Below are 23,632 nucleotides of genomic sequence, written 5' to 3'. Positions count from 1 at the left end.
AAACACACACACACACACACACACGCACACGCACACGCACACGCACACGCACACACACATACACACAGGCCCTCATTAATATGAAGATATAGAAGAATTTTGTTTTGTTTACACATGACATTTCTTTCTGTGGGTCATGGTCAGAAATACTTGATCATTCAAGGCGGAGTGGCACACACCTTGAATCCCAAAACAGAGGAGTTGATAGACAGAGGCAGGTAGAGCTCTGTGCGCTTGAGGTTAGTTTGCTCCATATAGCGTGTTCCTGGCTAGCCAGGGCTACATTGTAAGACACTATTTGGACAAAAAACAGTGCTTGAAAAACATTAACTTAGGACAAAGGTGACCTTCATGACTCCTTCTTCCAGTCCAAGAGGCTTCAGCCTGGTCCGCCATATCTAAGGCTAATCAAGTGGGAAGCTGGCTCTGGGGAGCATTTCCGCTCATGCCAGGTGACATTCGAGGATCTTTTCTCCAAGCACTAGAAGCCCGCCCCCCCACCCCAACTCTCTGGATCTATGGCTCTTAAAGCCTGGGTTCGTGAATGGCGGAGAAGATGTGCACGTAGTAAGCAGCATAGGAGGTGTGTGTGTGTGTGTGTGTGTGTGTGTGTGTGTGCATGCCCACATAGGGCAGGGCTAGTTTCTGCATCCCAAGAGTGTGTAGGTTATAGAGTGTGTGTGTTGAAAGTGTCCGTGAGCTTGTGTCTTGGTGTATCTGGATTTGCACATCTGTGTGACAGAAGGTGAGTACACATCTGGTCCTTTGATTTGATGGAACTTGGAGATGCCCCAGTGGTCTGGAAAAGGCTCTGAAATCCAACCCACCTGAATCTAGGTCAGAATCCCATCTTTGCTATTTCCTAGTCTTGTGACCGTTGTCCCTTCTCTCTGTTCCTCAGACAATCATGAAATACAGGTGGTCCTAGCTCTTCCCCTGCTGTGATGTTGGAGAGGGCACTGAGAAAGGTCACAGAGGGAAAATGTGCAACACACAGGGGTCACACAATCATCCCACACTGGTGGACTGAGGCTCAGGGTGGCCTGTGGCAGTTGCTGCAGATTGCCTTCTGAACACCCTGCTCTGCCCACTCCCAATCAGGTGCACAATGACCCACAGTGTGGCTCCGCCCACTACACCTGCCCGAGGTCTGTCAGCCTCTTCCTTTCCGGTGAACGTGAGATCTTCCTGGCCAAGGAGGTCACCCATGGAGGTGTAAGGTAACTATGTCCTTCCACCTCCGTGAGGTAGGGGATATCTGCCCCTGTCCCTATCAAGCTAAACGGAAATTGGTAACTGGGGACAGACAGCATTTTCCACCTTGGTCAGAAATGCAAACCTTGCCTGTGTGTGTCTAGCCAGTGGTACTGGTGATGGATGAATGTCTCCTGATTCTCTGCAACTATCAGACCTAGTGGACTTCCTAGCATTTAGGAAAACAGTAAAACTTTCTAGAAAGTGGAGTTCCCCACTAGAAACCCTTCCCTAAGCGCACATACGGTTTCTCTGAACAGACACACATTTATCTTCTTGTGAGGCTGGAGAGTCATTTTGAATGACAGCTGTCATGCTGGGCTATCAGGGACTACTAGGTGATCAGACCTACAGCTGGTTGAACTTTCTGTCACCTGGGCATCACCCTGTGGCTGCAAAACAGAGGCAGGGCAGGTGTAGGGGGGCTCCTCTCTGTTCTCAATCTCCGATCCCCCACCTCCCCTTCCTTTCCATTTTTCCCGTTTTAGACCAGCACAGTAAAATGAAACCCCTCTTATATGATATCAGCTCTCTCCCGCCATCTGGGAGAAAGGAGCTGATGGATTGATTCTCTCAGGATTTATTCCTGTCAATGATATTGTGATTTTGAAAGCCCCCTGAAGATGAAGGAATCCCCGTGTACTTGGGTGCACTTTGGAATTCTGGAAATGTGGAGGACAAAGATGTAAAGTGATTCATGTCGCTGGGAAAGGGTAGCTGGTCGTCCTTGTAAAAACCAGGGCCCGTGGGAGTTGTGTGGACTCTGCAGCCCTGGGCTTTACTCTCAGGGTCCAGCTGCCACAGGCAGTGGGGGGCGTGCAGCTGCAGCAGCTGGCTGGTTATGTCATCGCGCGGCATCCGTCAGCCTTCACGCTGGCCTGGGATGGCGTCTCGGCTATCTACATCAAGATGAGCCCTGAGTTTCTGGGCTGGACCCACGGGCTGTGTGGGAACAACAACGCCGACCCTCAGGACGACCTGGTGACCAGTTACGGTGAGTCTGTGGGACGGTGCATTGTGGGATATTTTACCAGATGAAGACTGCATCAGGATTGCTCTGTCCAGACCTCTGACATCACGGCCATGGTAGTGAAAACCCAATGGGAGGCAAGGGCTCGCTTGCAAAACTGTCGCGTTAGGCGTGTTCTCAGCCACGTTCTGGGCCTCAGTCTCCTCAACTGTCAAGTATTCATAATGATAATTCCAACTGAGGTTGTGTGTAGATCCACTGCACGCTTTGCTAGGTGGGTTTGACCCCACACATTTTCCATAGGGAGTGGGGAGTCAGAGGGTAAGAGAACAGGCCAGGCTGGAGCCAAATCATTGACCTGATTGACAGGTCGATGAGAGTTACAGGTGGCCCTGACAGAAAGCTTGAAGGTGTCCCTTTGAGGACGTGCCGTGTCCTGAGCGCTTTACAGCTATCTTCCCAGGGCTCAGATCTCTTTTTCTGCAGGTGTGGAAACTGAGTCTGAGATGGGTGTAGGCGCTTGCTCAAACCCGCACACTGGTCCCCTCAACTGTGCCAGGCTGCATCTGGAACAGCTGTGAGACAATACAGGCTTAGGCCATTCGTATCTCTTCTGATGCAAGGGCTTTTCCAAGAGACTGGCTCGGTTGGGGACCCAGCAAAGGGTGGGAGCACTGGAGGCTGGCTCCTTCCAAATGGCTCCCCCTGCCTCTGCCTCTGCTCAGAGCCCTCAGTCCTGCTGCCCGCCCACCTCCTCTTGATTCTAGTTTTCCCTGCAGGGAAGCTGACTGATGATATAGGGGAGTTTGTGTACAGCTGGCAAGAGCAGATCCCCAACAGCCCTCCAGGACCTGGGACTGCTTCCCTGCCTCGCCCACCATGCCTGCAGCAGAGCCCGGCCTCCATGCAGGTCTGTGGCCCACCCCAGTAGTATGGGTCACAGGGTCCAGGATGGCTCGTGCCCATGGCCCCTTCCCTTCACTCTCTGCCTTCCCTTTGTTTATTTGGGGTTCCCTGTGGGACAGTGAATCAGAGCCCTGTGGTCCTCCCAGCCCGGCTCCTGCCTCTGCCCCACGCAGGGTGTGTACGAGCGCTGTGAAGCCCTGTTGAGGCCTCCTTTTGACACCTGCCATGCCTATGTCAGCCCTCTGCCCTTCGCAGCTAGCTGTACCAGTGACCTCTGCCAGTAAGTGGGCATATAGGTGGTGGGCTGTAGGGAGGTCTTCCAATATGGGGATAAGGGACGGGGATGGTGAGCCTAAGAATACTTGGTCATTACAGAATCGCTTGCCAAAGCTCTACAATTCTTATTTGCCAAGATGGGGTTCAGCCATCCCATTTAACTGAGACTCAGAGATGGAGCTCAACTCCCTCAGGGTCACACAGCAAATTGGCAACAATGCTGGGACTGGAATCTAGGCTCCCTGCTTTGAGTCCAGGGCTCTGTGTAGCCGCATGCTTTCCTAGAGGAGGGCGCTCTGGCCCTCTGAGGATGTTTATGGCAGTAGTTCTCAATCTGAAGGTTGCGACTCCCTGGGGTTCAAACCATCCTTTCACAGGAGTGGCCTAAGACCACCAGAGAACACAGATATTTACATTATGATTCATAATTACAGTTATGAAGTAGCAGTGAAAATAATTTTATGGCTGGGGGGGGGTCATTATTAGGAAGGTTGACAATCACCTGGCCTATGGGACGATGGCAGTTGGTGACAGGCCAGACTTTCTCACATTCAATATCCTTGCACAGATCAGGAGGTGATGAAGCCACTTGGTGCCGAGCATTGACGGAATACGCCCGGGCTTGTGCACAGGCAGGGCGCCCTCTGCAGGGCTGGAGGACCCAACTCTCACAATGCAGTAGGTTCAAGGTGGAGGCGGGCAGGGAGGGGTTCAGGTGCGGGCTGTGGGCAGCAGTCCTGCTCACTCAGACCCTCAGCTGTCAGAACCTCAACCTCTGAGGTTCCATCCTGTGTCAGATGGGAGAAGTAAGGCTGAGCCTGAAAGATGGGTCTGGGGCCACCAAGCGAGGTGAAAGTCTCAGGGCACCCTGTACCCCGACTTCCACCAGTCTCTTGGGCACCAAATACTCCAATTGGGACTGGAGGGTCAGGGGAATGAGAACCCTCCCATTCCTATTCCAGGACCTGGGTAAGGGTGGTTGCTGGCCAAGCAAGTAGATCATAACCTTCTCCTGCCTTCCCTCCCTCCCTCCTTCCCTCCCTCCCTCCCTCCTTCCCTCCCTCCCTCCCTCCCTCCCTCCCTCCCTCCCTCCCTCCTTCCCTTCTTCCCTCCCTCCCTCCCTCCCTCCCTCCTTCCCTCCTTCCCTCCCTCCCTCCTTTCCTCCTTCCCTTCTTCCCTCCCTCTCTCCCTCCCTCCCTCCTTCCCTTCTTCCCTCCCTCCCTCATTCCCTCCTTCCCTCCTTCCCTCCCTCCCTCCCTCCCTCCTTTCCTCCTTCCCTCCCTCCCTCCTTCCCTCCCTCCCTCCCTCCCTCCCTCCCTCCTTCCCTCCCTTCCAAGCTGTGCACTGCAAAGAGAAGGCTTTCATCTACAACGAGTGCATTGCTTGCTGTCCGGCTTCCTGTCAGTCCCGTGCTTCATGTGTAGACAGTGAGATCGCCTGCGTGGATGGCTGCTACTGCCCCAATGGTTGGTTGTGGGGAGGGTGGGGAGTGCTAGTGGCCTGAACGTGTCTCCCTGGCCTGGCCTGGATGCGTGGTTATCAGGGGGCTCAGAGGATGCCTGCTTGTAGAATGAATGAAGGGGCAAAGAGCGAAGCCAATGAGTAAATGACAGGCTGGAGGGGGGCGAGGATGAGGCAGAGCCTGGCTTCTCCACAGTTTGGCTGTCTCGCAGTTTGACTCCCTTTGGACCGAGCTTTCCAGCCATTCATTCACTTCCGAGCAGATGCTTTTGTTTAAGCATCCATCCCATTCCGTCATCCTGTGTCCTATGGATGGCATGCTTGTGATGAATGAGTAACTTGGCTGGGTGGAAGGGTGAGTTTAGAAACTGTAAAGCGCCAGGCGGTGGTGGCGCACGCCTTTAATCCCAGCACTTGGGAGGCAGAGGCAGGCGGATTTCAGAGTTCGAGGCCATCCTGGTCTACAGAGTGAGTTCCAGGACAGCCAGGGCTACACAGAGAAACCCTGTCTCGAAAAAGCCAAAACAACAACAACAACAACAAACCTGTCAAGCCAGAGATGTACAATCTGTAGAGTGCCTTTTTAGCATGGGCAAAGCTTCCATCCCAGCATTGCCTGAGCTGGGTGTGGCGACGCACACCTGTATCACTAGCCCTTAGGAGGGGAAGGCAGGCAAGTCAGACAGGCACGCCCATCCTCCTCCGTTATCTAAAGAGTTCAAGGCCATCCCAGGACCCATGGGACCCTGTCTTGACAAAGTAAAGTGACAGGCTTTGATTTTAAGGAACAGAGCCTGCTTCCAGGGATGTGACACTCCAGCCTAAGCTACGGTGAGGTGAAGGCCAGCTCAGGGGGTCAGAAAAAGAGCTCTGGGATTCTTGTGGGGAGCTGAGGAAAGGTCTCCGGAGGCGGTGGTAGGAAGACAGCAATGTCAGGGTTTGAGAGGTAGTGTGCGATTCAGGTGATACCTGGAGTAAAGTCTGCCCAGAGGGGGGCTTGATGACCTGCCTGAGGCAGGATTGAGAGGAGAGTTTGAAAGTGGGCTCAGGAGAAAGCTCGCCATGTGGGGACCTTTGTCTGAGAGCCAGGAAGCCACCACAGTGGCTTGTGTGCAGAGGCAGTGGTGAGTGGGCCTTGGATGTCACCCTAGGACTGATCTTTGAGGATGGGGGCTGCATGTCACCAGCCGAATGTCCCTGTGAGTTCCATGGGACCCTGCACCCACCTGGCTCTGTGGTGACAGAGGACTGCAATGCCTGGTCAGTGTCCACTGTCTGGAGGAAGGGCCTGGGAAGGTCAGAGCTTCCTGTCAGACTGCATGCCTGGGGTTGAGGAAGGGTTACTCCCTTGACATCTCTGAGCACCAAGGGGATGTCATTAGAGCTATGGGGGTGGGGAAGGGACTCTCTACCAACCGCCTTAGAAATGGGATGCTGTGAGCTGGGGCCTGGGACAGCGTCTGGGCAGGGAGGTCACCTTCACGATCTCTGTGTTTCAGTACGTGCACTGCAGGGAAGTGGGTGTGCAGTTCTTCTGTCTGTCCAGGTACATCTGACCCTCACTCGGACCCTGCCCTCTTCTCTGGGTCTCATGGGTTTGGGACAGGGACACTCTGGGGCCATGCCTACTCAGGAGCCTTCGATTCATGGGGCTAAACCTGACTCCCTTTCCTTTGTTGCTTTGGTTCTGTCCATCTCCTGCCAGAACTTGGGGGACTACACTGATACCAGGTCCCATGCAAAGCCTGGTCTCTCCTCAGAGGGGCACTGCCCCTGAGCAGGCTCTCAAAAACAAAGGTGCCCTAGCCTGACCAATTCCAGAGGGCAGAGGTTGGGTCCTGCCTTAGGCTCGGATCTGCAGGCCTGAGACAGTCCCCAGTGAGGGAGGGGAACGGTCCCATGAGGGAAGCTCATGAGCTTGCTCAGGAAGCTTCCGTGAGCAAATTGCCTTCCTCTCCCTCAGCTGAATGCTCAGTGACTGGCGACATCCACTTCACAACCTTTGATGGACGCCGGTACACATTCCCCGCCACGTGTCAGTACATCCTCGCCAAGAGCCGTTCCTCAGGCACATTTACCGTGACGTTGCAGAACGCCCCATGTGGCCTGGTAAGGCCGGGTGGGTCTCCATGTTCAGACAAGTCTCCCACAGATCAGGGTCTTCCCATGACTCAGCTGCTGCCTCTTATTGGGACACAGAACTGGTTCTAGAAACAGTTCGAGCCCAGACCCTTTGCCGGCTGAGACTCACAGCAGACCCGAGACCCGCTGTCATGGTCACTGTCGGACATGTGGATGGGGCAGGGTGGGAAGACATTTTCTTTTATCTGGGTATGTAGGGCAAAGGGGACCAGGAAAAGCTTCCTGAAGGAGTTGGCTGTGCCAGTCGCCTGAGAACATAGCTGAGACATTGGCCCAACTGATAAGTCAGGTGTGCATTTGTCTGTCTTGGTAGAGACTGCACGGTCCCTGGGCTGACTATGATGAGCCACGCCCACAGGCCCTGGTGTAGGCTGTGCCCAAGCTCCTCTCTGCAGAGTAGCACCAGTGCTTTGTGTGCAGCCAGGATCCCCACTCCCACCCTGCGTGTCCACCATCTCTGCTCCAGCCCCAGACTCTAGGGCCTTGAATGTGAGCAGATGCCAGCTAGGTCTGGGGACACAGTCTGGGAACTGTGGATGACGGGAGGCTGGCTTTCTTCTTTTGCTCTGAGTGACCTTTTTTCTCTCTCTGCCATGGTCCCCTCTCCGCCGTTCTCCATGCAGGGGACTGTCTTCCAAGATGGTCACTTCTGTTGCACCTCGAATGTGGGAACTAAGAGGGGTGGCAGAGGCACGGAGCAGCTCCTACTTCTCCCATTCGCGAGGCTCGGAGCCCAGAGCACATGAGGACCGTGTGGCCCCAGGGTGCCTGGCTCGGCTGTCTCTCTTCCATGTCCCAGACAGGCAGCTGGCCAGCCCGAGCCTGTCCAGTCGGCCACCTTGCTGGATGGTACTTCTTGATTGCAAGCTTTTTTAATGCCTCAAGACAGGGTTTCTGCCTTTGATTCTGTTTACACAATGAACCTGTGGAAGTCCTTCTCCTGCAGTCTCAGGGCTGAGCACAGAAAGGGCTACATGTGGGAATCACGCCCAACTCCGTTTCAGGGGCTCATGGCTTCTGGGTGGGTCACTTTGACATGACCTACGACGTGATCTGAGGTGTAAGTGGGAGTGGAGTAGCAGAAGAAATAGCCCTGAATGTTAGCAGAAAAGAAGGGAAAGCCACGTGGCAGAGGTGGCATTTAACCTAAAGGTGTCCCTGCAAAGATAAACACAGACATAAGGACAGTCACCGTGAGAGTTGATCATACCAGAAAACAATGGCACTGGAATGGCCTGGATGGAGTGTGCTGGGCACAGTCACGGAGGTGGTGGCGGCACCCAGGACTAACATACCCAGGGAGCTGAACTTTGACTTTCTATACAGCTGCTAATGTATGTGTGCACCAAGGTGGTAGACATTACCCCCTCCCCCTGTTTACATTTGATGGGCTATCTGAGAGGCTTTGGGGGGATTTTCATGACTACCCAAATCTTTACCTGCTCCTAAGGTCAGATGCTATCCCATGGTCACGAAACACTCACCTCAAAGGGGTTTCAAAGTCAACTTAGTATTTTAGAGTGGCTTCAGAGTGTTCTACAGTTCTTGCAAAACTAGAACCTATTCCCACATAGCCTTTCTCTTGTTACCATCCTGTGCTACCCAATGCATTTTTGTTACTTGTTACCCTTATTATAATTATAATTTTATTTTATTTTATTTTTTTGCTGGGACAGAACACCATGGCCAGTAGGAGCTGATGGAGCAATGATTTGGGCTTACGGTTCCAGAGGGAGCGTCCATCATGGTGGGGGAAGCATAGCATCGGGCAACTGGAACAAAGCTGAGCTGTCCCATCTCAGCCACATAGAGGAAACACGCATGCACACACGGGTGGGTGGGAGAGGGAGACACGGGAAGTGGGCTGAATCTATAAACTGTCCACTCCTCCCCAGTGACACGCTTCATCCCACAAAGCCCTGTCCTAAAAGCCCCCAGCTCCAAGCACCACCAGCAGGGACCAAGTGCTCAAACACATGAGCCTCCCGGAGCCTTTCAAAGCAACGTAGCCTGGTACGTCATAAGCAGCCAGCCAGTACCGGTCGGCGCATTGCCATTAGCCATTGCTTTTCACCCGACGCCATTTTTTTCTGGTCCAGCATCTCACATTAGATATAGTCACATGTCTTGGGCTCTTCTTGACTGTCTGTCAGATTTTCCTAGTTTATGACGACTTTGGAAGCTTGTGAAGCCCTGGCCAGGTATTCTGTAGAAGGTTCCTTTGGGATTTGCTGATGGTTTTGTCTCAGGGTGAAGTTTGCATATTCACATTTGAGGTGACCATCCATAGCTTCTTTATTTTGTCACTCAATTGTTTCAGATTTGACCCATGGGAATTTTTTTCCATTTGGCTCCCGCATCCCTTATTCATTCATATCATGCATTTGCATATATGGTCATCTGTACACTTCCTTATTTCTGGACCTATGGGCAACAACACATCAATATGGGTTGGTTATGTGTAACAAATGTTACATGCTAATGTAAGATGTCAACAACAGAAACAGGTGAGCAAAGGGGGCGGGCTAGAAGGAGTCATGCCATGGTGGGTTAGAGCTGGAGCATTGGTATGAATGCATGTTCAATTGACTTTGTGTTTTTAGATATATTTCTATATACTATATAGATGTGATATATAGAAATGCTGGTAGAAATACACGTGTCCATTGGTTATGCAGATACATGCAAGGGTTATACATACATTTCCTTTTTATGAACTCAGAGAGCCAAAAAGAAATGTTGCTTTAATGTCAACTTACATCCTTACTGCTTTGGGTGTCTAAGTTCATCCTTCAATAATGAGACTCGGGGGAGTTTAGCAGTATTCTTGGAGGAATGGGACAGGAGATGTATAGGACGTCATGGCACAGACAGATCGCAGTTCCCACCTGGCCCTGCTCATATCACTTGATGATAACGCAAATGTCACTTTTTGTGCCCCGGTTTTCTGATCTGCAAAATGGCACTGCTATTTACAGCCACGCTTAGATGTGGCACTTGAGCAAGTGAGGACTGAGCGACAGAGTTAGCTCCGGGACATTGGAACTAAAGCTCGCTGTTATGAGCAGAACACAGCAGTGTCGAGGCTTTGCTGTCACGTGACTCCTCACTCTTGTCGTATTCCCCGGGCTGGGGGCAGCCTTTCCTGCCTCTGCAGCAACCTCTATGTTCTTTTGTGTGCTTTGCTGCTACCCTATCCCTGCTTACAGCAGCCAGTGCTCTGGATGGTCAATCCGCTTTGTACCTGCATATTTAATGTCTCCGTCTAACAAAAATTTGCAGTCTTGAGCGCGAGAATGTGCTTGCCCCATGTAGGGGCAGCCTGCACATAGCAAATACACAGGAAATCTATGAATGAATAGGATGTAGATGTCTTCCTGTAGGAGAGATATGAATGGGCATGCTACATGCTTTTCATTTTAAAGGTGAAGAACACAAGGCTCAGGGACTATTAGCTCATTTACTCTTCCCCGCCCCTGCCTGCCATGGTGGTTGAACAGACCCGATGACCTTATTCATACATGCTGGGCAAGGGCTGAGCCTTTACAAAGCCCTGGCCCTTTAAAACATTTTCTTTTCCACTTTGAGGCAGGGTCTTGCCTCCAAGACCAAGGTGTCTTAGGCTGGCCTTGGGCTCTCTCTGTTTCTCTGACAGGCCTTGAGCTAGTTATCTTCCTGTGTTAGCTTTCTGAGCAGAGTTGCCTTGCGGCTCGCCTTTCCGTGAGGTACGGAATATCTCGCATGAGCAGGACTCTGTGGAAGACCTGCAAACAGATGCAGTTAAAGCTCTGGGTTGCAGTCCTGTGAGGGAGCCATGGTTTCCCAGGCTAGACTGAGCTGTGTGGGAGTCACCTCTGCTCTGTGCCTTTGGACAGCTTCTTACTCTGAGGATCCCGCTCGTCAAGTTGGGCTGGGTGTCTGTCACGGAGGATTCTGTTTAGGCCATCAGGACAGACAGCACCGACTAATGCTGCCCATTGGCCCTTCTTTTTCTCTAGAACCAGGATGGGGCCTGTGTCCAGTCAGTGTCGGTGATCCTCCACCAGGACCCTCGGAGACAGGTGACCCTCACCCAGGCAGGAGATGTTCTTCTGTTTGACCAGTACAAGATCACCCCACCCTACTCAGATGGTATGACTCTGGGTGGTGATAGTTCAAGATCCCTTCCCCAGCTTGTCTTCCCAAGGAATCTGCGAGGTGGGCAATACCTCACATGGATCACTCTAAGGGACATTGAATTCAGGAAACAGGACTCCTAAAATGTGCCTTTGCCCCCAGTCCGGCATGACAGTGTGACAGTTCCTTCTGACTTTAGGCCATTCATGGGACTGTCTCTAGGCTCAGTATCTATCACCCCTTCCCCAAATTGAATCGAATCCACTGTGATTGTATGGTTGCACAAAAGTGGGTCATTATAGAAGACTTCTTGTGTAAGAGCAAGAAACTACACTCCCTCGGGGAAAGACCAAGGCTGTCCCTTGGAACCCACAATGTGACATTTCTCAGCAGAGGTTGCATGGTAGGTTATGCTAGGGTTTGGCAAACCAACCCTGAGGCAGGGGCTTTCTTCAGGATGAAGCCAGGGCTGGATGCAGATGTGGGAGTGGGCCAGACAGGTGGTGGCAGAACGGTGGGCTGTGCTCGCAAAACTGCTCATGTCCCATCCCCCATTCTGTGGCCAGATGCTTTCGAGATCCGGAGGCTGTCCTCCGTGTTCCTGAGGGTGAGGACCAACGTGGGCGTGCGGATCCTCTATGACCGGGAAGGGTTGCGGCTCTACCTGCAAGTGGACCAGCGATGGGTGGAGGACACCGTGGGCCTCTGTGGCACCTTCAACGGCAACACACAGGACGACTTCCTGTATGTGCTCCTGCCCCGTGACAGGAAGGAGAGGGAGACTTGTGGGCCCCTCAGGGTCTGGCATCCAGAGACACTGCCTCTCTCTCTCTGTCTCTCTGTCTCTCTGTCTCTGTCTCTCTCTCTCTCTCTCTCTCACACACAAACACACACACACATACACACACATACACGCGCGCGTGCGCCTAGTTTGCTTTTCCACATTTAAATTGAGGTATGGTTCGTTAAAATAATGGCCACAGTCTTATGTGTGTGGAAAGATCACTTGGAAAGTGTGGTTAAACACTGGCTCCTGGGTCCTACGCTTAAGAATCTCATATAAGGCTCGTTTTCCATAAGTACTCCCACAATCCCAGCATCTGAGGTAGATAGGCTGGCCATGAGAAATTTCTGGGTTTGATAGTCTCAATCATTTACTTTTTTACATCAGCTGTGAGCATCTTTAGGTGAAGCTAAGCCCCTGCAAGCCAGAGACACCAGCATTCCCACTGTCTGTCCTAGCAGGCCACTATGACCATTTTCTACAGGGCAATTGAACACTTTTGAGTTCGCACAATGCATGTGTCCAAGTATACAGAGGGAGGCCATTTCCCATGAGCTGAAAGTTGAGAGAATGCATTCTCTGGGTGTGGTCACAGTTCAAGAATTTGGGAGGAGACAGTAGTTGGGATGCCCAGAAAGGAGGATGGGAATGATCTTGAGGCTGGAGAGTCTTGGCCAGTTCTTCAAGATATGTGCAATGGCTGACATAGAAACATGGGAAGCATCCCGTAGCCAGAATGAAGGGCTCAGCTGTGCTGTGAAGAGCAAGAAGCCTTAAGCTTTGTGACATGTGCACATGAATAAGTGAAGCTTCCTCCTGTCTTGCCCAGCAGGGCTGGTGTTTGGGCAGCTGGCCAGAGAGGTGGAGGCAGACCCTGGTTTAGTGTGTGGTCTGCTCACCACCCTCCAGGCATGTGGGAGTTCAGCCTTATTTAGTTAGAATGCTCACAATTCAGAGCAGTAATGCAGGCCTGGTGGGAGTCATGGTGAGTGTCATGGTGGGAGTCATGGTGGGTGTCATGGTGATGGTGGGAGTCATGGTGGGTGTCATGGTGATGGTGGGAGTCATGGTGGGTGTTATGGTGGGAGTCATGGTTAGAGTCATTGTGGGTGTCATGGTGAGTGTCATGGTGGAAGTCATGGTGGGTGTCATGTTGGGAGTCATGTTGGGAGTCATGGTGAGTGTCATGACGAGTGTCATGATTAGTGGCATGGTGGGAGTCATGTGGGTGTCATGGTGGGAGTCATGGTGGGAGTCATAGTTGGAGTCATGGTGGGTATCATGGTGGGAGTCATGATGAGTGTCATGGTGAGAGTCATGACGAGTGTCATGGTGGGAGTCATGGTGAGTGTCATGGTGGGAGTCATGGTTAGAGTCATGACGAGTCTCATGGTGGGAGTCATGATGAGTGTCATGGTGGGAGTCATGGTGAGTATCATGGTGGGAGTCATGGTGAGTGTCATGATGAGTATCATGGTGGGAGTCATGATGAGTATCATGGTGGGAGTCATGACGAGTCTCATGGTGGGAGTCATGATGAGTGTCATGGTGGGAGTCATGGTGAGTGTCATGGTGGGAGTCATGGTTAGAGTCATGACGAGTCTCATGGTGGGAGTGATCATGAGTGTCATGGTGGGAGTCATGGTGAGTGTCATGGTGGGAGTCATGGTGAGTATCATGGTGGGAGTCATGATGAGTGTCATGGTGGGAGTCATGATGAGTATCATGGTGGGAGTCATGATGAGTATCATGGTGGGAGTCATGACGAGTCTCATGGTGGGAGTGATGATGAGTGTCATGGTGGGAGTCATGGTGAGTATCATGGTGGGAGTCATGATGAGTGTCATGGTGGGAGTCATGATGAGTATCATGGTGGGAGTCATGACGAGTCTCATGGTGGGAGTCATGATGAGTGTCATGGTGGGAGTCATGGTGAGTATCATGGTGGGAGTCATGATGAGTGTCATGGTGGGAGTCATGGTGAGTGTCATGGTAGGAGTCATGGTGGGAGTCATGGTGAGTGTCATGGTGGGAGTCATGGTGAGTGCCATGGTGGGAGTCATGATGAATGATATGGTGGAAGTCATGGTTAGGGTCATGATGAGTGTCATGGTGGGAGTCATGGTGAGAGTCATGATGAGTATCATGGTGGGAGTCATGGTGGGAGTCATGGTGAGTGTCATGGTGGGAGTCATGGTGAGTGCCATGGTGGGAGTCATGATGAATGTTATGGTGGGAGTCATGGTTAGAGTCATGATGAGTGTCATGGTTAGAGTCATGATGAGTATCATGGTGGGAGTCATGGTGGGAGTCGTGGTGGGTGTCACGATGGGAGTCATGGTGGGTGCGAGCAGAACGTTACCCACACAGAACACTGGCTCTTTTTCTGTAGCACTCACACTGGCTGTACTGTGGAAGCATGCTTGTCTCAGCTTTCTCTCCCCTCTTCCCCATGCATGATCCATTTCCTACCCACGTCCCAGGAGGGGAGCTGGAGAAGGTCATAGATCGCTGGGGTCTGGTATTCTTTCTAAGAGTTGCTCTTTCTCACACGAAGAGCTGGGGTAGGTGCGGAAAGCACCCTATGCCCAGTGTGATGCTTCTGGGTCTTGTTCCATGTGATTGTGTACGTGCTCATCTTTAATTGTGTGTGTGTGTGTTGAATGTGGCCAAACAGAACACCTTGACAACTGGTGTGTCTGGCATGCACTTGTGCACTGTGCGAGTGTATGTGCATGTATATTTCTGGGTGTGGATGTGTGCAAGTGGTCTATACAGGACGGCGCATGCTCACCTGGAATTGGCCCAGGTACATCCTCCTGCCTGCCCTTGTGACTGTGTGTTTAGATGTAGGCAAATGGCTGCTTATGTGGGTAGATGTTCCGTGTATCCCCATGTCTGCAAGAACAGGTGTGCAAATGTCGCTTTGCCACGGCCACAGGTCTCCAGTGGGTGTCCCTGAGAGCACCCCACAACTGTTTGGCAATTCGTGGAAAACCCTGTCTGCCTGTGCCCCGCTGGCCCCCGGCTCCTTGCTGGATCCCTGTGATGTGCATCTGCAGGCTGGTGAGGAGTGGGTGTCCTGGGGCGGTGGCGGGGGTGGGGTGGGGTGGGGAGGAGTGGAGGTGAACTGTTTGAGAGAGGTGAGACAGTAACCTGTGAGGGTGCTGGGCAAACGCATAGGGGTGACAGACGGAGAAGCTGCGGGGAGGGGACAGGAGGGGATGAAGGTCAGGTGGGTGGGAAGCTTCCTGGCACACCGCTGTCACCTCATCGATACTCACCTCAGTACCGGACACCCATCCCAGATCCTGGCAAGTGCTCCTCCAGGCCCCTCCATGCCCGCTGCCCTGATCTCTGCTCCAAGCACGAGAGCTTCCCTGCTGTTCTGCCACACAGGTCTGCCCCCTCCTCCCAGGCTCTGCACGCAGGTGGCCCCCCTCCCAGTCACGCTCTTACCTCAGGATTCTGTCCACCTGAATTAAAGCAACAGTTGCCTAGCCCTCCCCGACTCAGACTGCCTAGCCTTTCCCTAGCTTTCTCTATGCCCTGGGTTCATGGTTTTTCTGACTGACTAGCAAAACTGCTTACTGACTGTCTCTTCTAACCAGTTTGGCTACCGAGGGTCTGGAATTTGGTCAGCAGTGTTCATTTCTACATCTCCCTTGACAGACAGATTCCTACCTGGTAGAATGAGGTAGAATCAAGTATCTGTTCATATTCCTGCTGTGTACATGCACACACATGTTCATGTACATACATGTACTTACTAGCCATAGTATGTACACAGATGAATGAACATATGTACACACACACACACACACACACACACACACACACACGCACGCACAGCTGAGTCGTCTTTGGGCAGCAGCAGGCAGCCAGACCCTGCTCTGACCGTATCTTCGCATTCCAGCCTCCTATGCACTGCAGTCCTGCAGTGTGCTCACGGGGGAGCTCTTTGCACCCTGCTCCGCGTATCTGAGCCCAATTCCCTACTTCGAGCAATGCCGCAGAGATGCCTGCCGCTGCGGGCAGCCCTGTCTGTGTGCCACGCTGGCCCACTACGCGAGACTATGCAGGCGCCATGGGCTCCCGGTTGACTTCCGCGCCCATCTGCCAGCCTGTGGTGAGTGCCCCAACTCTGTACATCTACGGGAGCCTTAGGCTCCAGACACAGGTGTCCCCTATCCCCAGATGCTCTAACACAATGTCCTGTGTCCTCCAGCCTGACTACCATTCGAAGCTGCTTCTCTCCCTGCCAGCACTGTCTTTAGGCTTAATGCTTGGGACATAATTGTTCCAAGTCCTGTCAGTGGCCAAGGTCAACTTAACCCACTGCTCACCTCCTCTTCCGCCACCTCCATAGGCAGGTGTGCACCTCCGCGGTGCAGAAGGAAGAGCGCTCTGAAGAGCACTGGCTCTGAGGCCTGTTTGAGGTCACAGGCGCCTTAATGTATATGCCCCTCCCACCCTCCCTGGGTCTTGGTCCTTACTGTTCTCCCTGACTGGGACTGACTGAGTTCTATTCCAGCCAGGCAGGTGGCGTGCTGTGTGACCCTGCACAACGCTCTCTCGGTGTCTGAATTCGTGTCTCCGGAGGTGTTTGGGTAGAATCTGTCGTTCCCAACTCTGGCTAGACACACTCAAGTAACTTAAAATATTATAAAAGTGCTCAGTCATCCCTTATCTGCATCTTGTGTCAACGAAAACATCACTTCTAATTGTGGGCTCCCGACGTCTGCACTATTTATAAGTTTGTATTAGCCGGCTTTGGATAAGAAGCCTGGGGTGGGAAAGAGCCGGTCCTGGCTGTTCTAGCAGACTGTGGCCTTGGTGCTGTGTGAGGCTCCTGGGAATGGGGTGGTGGCCTGATGGGGTGACAAACCTGAACCCTAGGACAAAAATGCTGGGGAGAGAGTCTGATCTTTCCAGTGAGGGGTGCAGTGAGCCGGTGGTGTTCACAACCCTTGTGCATAACTGAGCCGGGCACTGAGCCGCTGGCATCCTGACCTCTTCTCTTTCCCAGGACCTAGTTAAGAACTAGGAACAGGGCCTGCTTCTCCAGACTGTTTGTAATAGATGCTATCTTAACATATCAGCACAGTGAGACACTTCTTTGACCCTGGGCTGCTGTGTGACCAGGGACAGGGCAAGTGTCTTACCCTCTCTGACTTTTTCCTGTCAAGATACTAACACACACCCCAATTGTGGGAAGAAGAGAGACCAAGTTCGGTCTCCTTTCTCCCTACAGCACTGTCCTGTGAGGCCACTAAGGAGTACAGCCCTTGTGTGGCCCTGTGTGCACAAACGTGCCAGGACCTGGCCAGCCCTGATGCCTGTGGGGCTAACGGTGGTGGCAACTTCAGCAGGGAGGAGTGCGTGGAAGGGTGCACCTGCCCACCGGATACATTTCTGGACACACAGGCTGACCTCTGCGTCCCCAGGTGAGTGGCCAGTCTGGAATCTGGGAGAGGTGGGGAGGGAGGCCAGGGTCTGCTCTGGAAGGCTGGGCTGAGCCTCTCACGTTTCTTCTCACCAGCACGCAGGCCTTGCTGGGAGAGACAAGTAGCTCCCTCTGCTGAAACTGTTCTCAGGGCTCTCTCTCCTGTAAAACAGATTGAACCAGAGCCATGGGCCTCTCTCTCCTCTCTCTCCTCAGCTCTCTTCTTCCTCCAACGTCCTTGTGTACCTCAGCCTGGCCAGGACATCCTAGGCTCTGGAAATCCAGTAGTGAACTGAGTAGAGTGTTGTTTCCCAAGTCCACCATTGAAGGTGGAAAGACAGACCCCCCTCACTCCCCCCCCCCCAAAAAAAAACAACCAGGCCCTTCGAGGGCTGGGGAGTCAGGAGACCTGGAAAGCCACGCGGAGTGTGAGGCTGGAGGTCCTGGGCTGCGGCCCACAGTTGAGGCAGGGGTGGGGAGGCCCTTAGCAGAAGTGGCCTCTGAGTGAGGTGAGGGAAGGCAGGAGGGAGCCTCGGTGAGAACAGCCCTGCTGGAGAAAGCTGGCTCACTGTGGCTGGAGGCAGAGCGACCCACATGAGTTTAGGATGACTGGCAAGGCTCCTGGGGTCTCAGCCTCAGTCTGTCTGTCTGTGAAATGGCCTATTGATTGCTTGGAGGGTGTACCAGTAATGAGAGATGGGAGTCGCTCCCTTTTAGGCGGCAAATGAGAACCATCCAGAAGCTTATCACGTTGCAGGACTCTCCAGTAGACTTCAGCCAAGGGCCCAGCAACGCCCTTAATAAAAGCCTCAGCGAGCTACACAGGAAAGACAAAGAGCTGGCTGAAGAGTTCTGGGAAGGATGACTCCAAGCTCCCTCCCTCCCTCGGATCCCCCGAGCCCGGGCCTGCTCTGCCCTAAGACCAGCAGTTCCAGAATCAGCCGGGAGAGCTGTGGGATAAGGACATAGAGTCAGTGACTGCAGACAAGGATAAAAGACAGAGCGACACTCTTGTATCCCAGGCTCCTAGCGAAGAATCCAGGGCCCAGTGCCTGGGAGGGCCTAGCCTGAGTCTACAGCCAAGTGTCACAAGTGACCTGTCAGGGCGAGTGCGCGGCCAGGGCAGATGCTGGGTCTGGTTGGTTCCGATGCCGCCCCAGAACAGCATCCATTCTAACATATCCTGGGACTGGGAGGTGGAGCTCTGAGCTGCTCCCTCTGTCCTGTCCTCTGTCCTCTGTCCTGTCCTCTGTCCTCTGTCCTCTGTCCTCTGTCCTCTGTCCTCTGTGTCAGGTTGCCTTGGGGGGGGGTGATGGGTGGAGAGTGGGGTGGCGGAGGCTGAAGACCTCTCAGAAGCCAACTGTCCCCAACCTGGCACTGAGCCCTGTATCTGGCTTTCTAGCTCCCTGGAGGCATGCCACAGTGCAGGGATTGCTGTCACCCTTCTCCACACCCTCTTGTCTGCGGCTGCCCGAGAGTGGGCACTGGATGCCTATTTCCACTCGTGAGCCCGCTCTAATCCTTCTCGGTTTCTGTAGGAACCAATGCTCTTGCCATTTCCAAGGAGTGCACTACCCCCCTGGGGACAGTAACATCCCTTCGCTGGGCCACTGGTGAGCTTCCTGGGTATGCTCTGCTATGTGAGAAGCCGCACCCGCTTTCTTACTCTGCACGAGGGATGGCTGTGGGGAGCAGAGACAGGGAGAAGGGATGCGTCTGAAGCCCACAGCGTGTGCTGAGTGGGCCCCTAGTGGGCAGATGGGCTGATAGCTCCCCTCTCTCTGCAGCCACTGCAAAGATGGGGTCATGAGCTGTGATAGCCGAGTCCCAGGTAAGCAGGGCTAAAAGGGGGGCGGTGGTGGGGTGGGGACTCCTGTTGGTGGGAAGTGGCTGTGGAGAAGAGAGTGAAGAACTGGGGTGCTAGCTCACCCTGGCGTGGGCGTTGGTGTTCCTGAACTCTTTGTAGAGGTCCCAGCTTATAGCGGTCCCCTGGAACCCCATCCTGGCTTCAACATGCTGGAGAGTACTTGGGGATCTTGTCATTGCTAGCCCTAGATCCCCCCCCCCCCAGCTGCCAAATATCTTCTGAGAATGGTTCTTTCCAACCCAGGGTCGGCATGAGTTCCCAGAGATAGAACAGTACTTTGGACTTTTAAGCTTCTCCATAGCACGTAGGTCAGGGGTGAGGCAGTAGTGAGGTTGGAGCATCCTCAGAGGGCCTCTCTGGCAGGAGAGGAGCCCACGGGGAACGGGGCAGAGACTGGTACAGAGGGTGACAGGAAGCACATGCCCACTGGTTAGGAGCAGGCCTGGAGGCTGGGTCCACTAGGTAACTGTAGCCCCGGATGACACGCCCCATCCCTCCAAACCATCATAGACAATCCTGAATCCTCCTTCCTACCCTCATCTCCTGTAGGGTCTCCGGAGCACCTTTGCTTTCGTTTCTCCTGGCTTGGATTTCTACCCCTGGCTCTGTTTCTCTGTCCTATCCTGGCTGTGGAGTTGAACGGCCTTTTATTGGGTTCCCTAAAATAATCACTCCACAAATGTGTGACCGTACGCAGACTTTGCCGAAGATGGGAAGAGTTATGTCAGAAGGAACAGACACAGCAAGGAATTGACTCTCCCTGTTCAAAATCCTCTGGCTACGTACTAGACCGTTCAGCTGTCCACCTTTGTGTCCCTCTCCTGGTCATTCTGGGTCCCTTCTTTTCAGTTTCTGCTGCCTTTAGAACGCAGAATAGTCCTCCATTATTTGAGAAGGAAGATGCAGGGTGCTTGCAACAGAAAGTAAGAGAAGTGTGGGGAGTGCACGGTGCAGCTGGCAGTACAGAGGCCCTGTTTATATTGGGTGCTGCTGAGGGAGGCTGTCCCATAGTGTGAGAAGACCTATCTACTTTGTCCCTGTGATGCGGGAACCCACATCATGCCCAGAAGCTGTCCATCCCTTCCAGACGCCCACACCGCACCACCACCAGCCCAGGCCGAGGGCCTGCAACAGGTAATCCTCTTTCTTCCAGCTGCAGCCTGTCCAGCAGGCCAGGTGTTCGTGAATTGCAGTGAGCTGCACCCAGACCCTGAGCTCAGCAGGGAGAGGACATGTGAGCAGCAGCTGCTGAACCTGAGCATGCCAGCACGTGGCCCCTGCCTGTCGGGCTGTGCCTGTCCCCAGGGGTGTGTATCCACTCACCGGACACTCTCCTGCCTAAAGGGTAGCAGATCCAGGCTCTTCAGGCTGGGGAAAGGGATGAACCTGGGGTGGGGGGGGGGCATCAGTATCTATCCTAGTTTGGTTTCTGTTGCTGTGATAAATCACCCTGACCAAAAGCAACTTGAGAGAGGAAAGTTTATCTGGACTGTACTTCCAGGTCAGAGCCCATCTCTGAGGGAAGTCAGGGCAGGAACTCAAGTGGTCGCTGAAGCAGCAGAATCGCATCACAGAGGAGTGCTGCTCACTGGCTTTCTCTCACGCGAGCAGGCGCATGTAGAGCTAGTGTTCTCATGTAGGCCAGGCCTACCAGCCTAGGGACGGTGTTACCATGGTGGACTGGGCCTTCCTACATCGAGACAAATCTAGACGTGCTCTTTTGACCACCGGCTTGCTGTGTCCCTCCAGCCTGCTCAGACATGGGGACGCGTGCTTCCCACCAGAGGAGTGTCCATGTACCTGGAAGGGGAAGGAGTATTTCCCTGGGGACCAGGTAGCCTCTTCCTGCCGTACCTGGTGAGTCCTGGGCTGGCTTCGTTTTTTGCAGGAAAGAATATGGTTTTTCCTTCACCAAGTTCACATTGGCTATTGATAGAGTTTGTATCTATGCACAAATATATATACATATGAAATAATATTAGAATATTTGTTACTATTTACATGAATGGTCAGACATGTCTATGAGCATACACACTTGGATATTCTTAACCATGTTAATGTGTTTGCATATTTAGATGAGCATTATTATATATGTGCATATGAGAGAACATATATATGCTTGTGAGTGAAGAACATACACAGAAAGGCAGGTCCATAGAGTTGAATAAATTCAGTAATATAGCAGTAAGGGTTTACATATGCATAGTGGTGTTTTTATATAGATGTATTTATGTGCATATGCATCTATTTAGTACGTGTTTGTGCAAAGCAAGCAACTGTGCATTAAATATATGCATGTTTGTGTTCACTTGAATGAAGATGTGTGAATATGTGATTTGTGTTTTGCCTATGAATACAGAAATGTTCATATTTAAAAAGTGAGTATATATGTGGGCATATTTCCACATCGTTCATTCAGTAATATTAGCACATGCATACAGTAGTGTGTCCCCAGAATAGATTGACTTCAATGATGACAGGCTGGGGCCCAGGAGCCTAGCAGAGACTCTCAGAGAGGTCACTTTAGGGAGTCATCCGACCAGCGACAGCTGGCCCCTAGTTCCTGTCTTATATATAGTGGAAAACACTCCACCGTTTCAGCCCAGAGGATGGCTTCTCATGTCAGCAGTATGGTCATAGTCAAGGCCAAGAGCCCAGACAGTTTTGTATACACCAGGGTGTGTGTGCACCATCAGAACCCTGGCTTAGGGACTTAGGAAGTCCCAGGGTAGAATGCCAGGACTCAGAGACCTATGTAGGTATGCTCAGTGCAGGATCTCAAGGCTGTGGCCAGAGGTCATTGGTTGGCTAAGTTACTGAGTCTAGTTGGTTTGAACTTGTCAAAGTGAAGTCTTCGAATCTTTTGGTTCTGCCTTTAAAATATACTTCTAATGTGACTATGCCTTCACCCCTCAACTGCTGTGAGTCTGCCCTGAGCCCCTGTCCTCTTGTCTCTAAGTCACCACAGCCACCTCCCAGGTGGCCCTTCTTTCTCTCTGGCTAGTACTAGTCAGGCAGAGTCACCCCTGCCTCAGTGCTCCAGAGTCTCCCTCTTGCATTCCTAGGAAGAAGTCACACCCTCATGTGGCCTTCTTGGACTTAGACCATGTAGCTATCCACCGCCCTCCAAATCTCTTTTGCCCTCTTATCCTTGGGCTATGCATTTCGGCTATTATTGCCTGAATATTCCTCAAGGACATTGTCGACCCCACCCTCTACCCACAATGCCCTACTTCCAAATGCCCATCACGAACTTTCCCAGCTTCCTGAAGTCTTTGCTCCCATGTCTCGGATGACCCGGTTTAAATTTGTGGGCACATTCCTAAACGCATTCTATCTCCCTCCATGCCAACTCTGCCCCAGCACTGCCCTCCTGCTAAGGCAGCCAGGGTACCCACCTTCTTCTCTAGGAGACAAGCTCCTCTAAGCCAATGGGCTTTTCTTCCATTTTGTTCACTGATATTTCTCAAATTCGTGGAAGAATGCCTGAGATGTGTTCACCACCTATGGTCTGTTGGATGAATGAATGAATGAGTGAATGAGTGAATGAATGAATGAATGATAAACAGAGCAATCAGTCTGCCTCCCTGGGTTCTGTTGGAGGTTGCAATGTTTGCTGACCCTTCTTTGCTACACACACCGTGTGCATTCAGCAGGCAATGGCTTCATCAAGAGCATTCCAATATGGTGTAAAGTGTGTTCTGTGAGCTGTCTCTGTGTGCGTATGTTGCAGTGTGTGCCAGCGGGGCTCTTTCCAGTGCACCCTGCACCCCTGTGCCTCCACCTGCACCGCCTATGGGGACCGACACTACCGCACGTTTGACGGGCTTCCATTTGACTTTGTAGGGGCGTGCAAAGTGCACCTGGTCAAGGTGAGTTTCGGGGTGTGTTTACCCAGCAGGCTCCATGGGCACCCAGAGGAATCAGGAACCAGGACCTGTCAGATGTGTGGATGATCTAGACTCCAGGCTGATGCACAGTTGTGTTTGTCAGGGCGTGGCGGGGGCTGGGGGGTGGGGGTGTCTAAGCCCTGAAGTGGAGCTTCTGGAGACAGCTTCCAGCAGAGACGGTCAGGGTGAAGGGAACCGTATTTCCTGTGTACTCCATCACAGCCTCACCCCACTAGTCCTGATGTTCTTTGCTGTTTGTGAGGGAGAGCGCTCACACCCCTGCAGCCTTGGCCTACTGATCATCTATCTTTGTGGATCCTCTCACTTAGTTTTCACAGCAGTGGACAGATTGGGATTGTTGTTCCCATGTGAGAGATGTCACCACTGGCCTGGGGAACTTAGGGAACGTGCTTGAGGTGACACAGTCAGGCAGCAACAGACCAGGAAATAGGAGTAGGAAGGCTGCAGGCTGCAGTGTCTTTGTTCACGTAGAGAATAAGAGCACAGGCAGCACAGTGAG

General features: G+C 52.6%; 1 protein-coding gene across 1 annotated transcript in view; it reads left to right on the top strand.

Annotated features, from left to right (window-relative positions):
* Positions 1–23,632, top strand: part of Otog (otogelin) — a 65,823-nt gene that overhangs the window by 2,924 nt on the left and 39,267 nt on the right. Inside the window, exons 4-22 of the mRNA XM_052193023.1 lie at positions 1,102–1,220; positions 2,043–2,248; positions 3,004–3,134; positions 3,304–3,410; positions 3,975–4,084; positions 4,744–4,872; positions 6,019–6,127; positions 6,367–6,413; positions 6,831–6,976; positions 11,008–11,140; positions 11,692–11,869; positions 14,851–14,975; positions 15,826–16,038; positions 17,164–17,356; positions 18,894–18,968; positions 19,143–19,186; positions 20,376–20,529; positions 20,972–21,079; positions 22,956–23,094. Coding sequence (XP_052048983.1) covers positions 1,102–1,220; positions 2,043–2,248; positions 3,004–3,134; positions 3,304–3,410; positions 3,975–4,084; positions 4,744–4,872; positions 6,019–6,127; positions 6,367–6,413; positions 6,831–6,976; positions 11,008–11,140; positions 11,692–11,869; positions 14,851–14,975; positions 15,826–16,038; positions 17,164–17,356; positions 18,894–18,968; positions 19,143–19,186; positions 20,376–20,529; positions 20,972–21,079; positions 22,956–23,094 — 2,466 coding nt within the window. The remainder of the gene's footprint in view (positions 1–1,101; positions 1,221–2,042; positions 2,249–3,003; positions 3,135–3,303; positions 3,411–3,974; positions 4,085–4,743; positions 4,873–6,018; positions 6,128–6,366; positions 6,414–6,830; positions 6,977–11,007; positions 11,141–11,691; positions 11,870–14,850; positions 14,976–15,825; positions 16,039–17,163; positions 17,357–18,893; positions 18,969–19,142; positions 19,187–20,375; positions 20,530–20,971; positions 21,080–22,955; positions 23,095–23,632) is intronic.

The sequence above is a fragment of the Apodemus sylvaticus genome, chromosome 1 (genome assembly GCF_947179515.1).
Source record: "Apodemus sylvaticus chromosome 1, mApoSyl1.1, whole genome shotgun sequence".
Classification (NCBI taxonomy): Eukaryota; Metazoa; Chordata; class Mammalia; order Rodentia; family Muridae; genus Apodemus; species Apodemus sylvaticus.
Note: the sequence above shows the minus strand (reverse complement) of the source record. Positions and strands in the feature narration are given on the sequence as shown.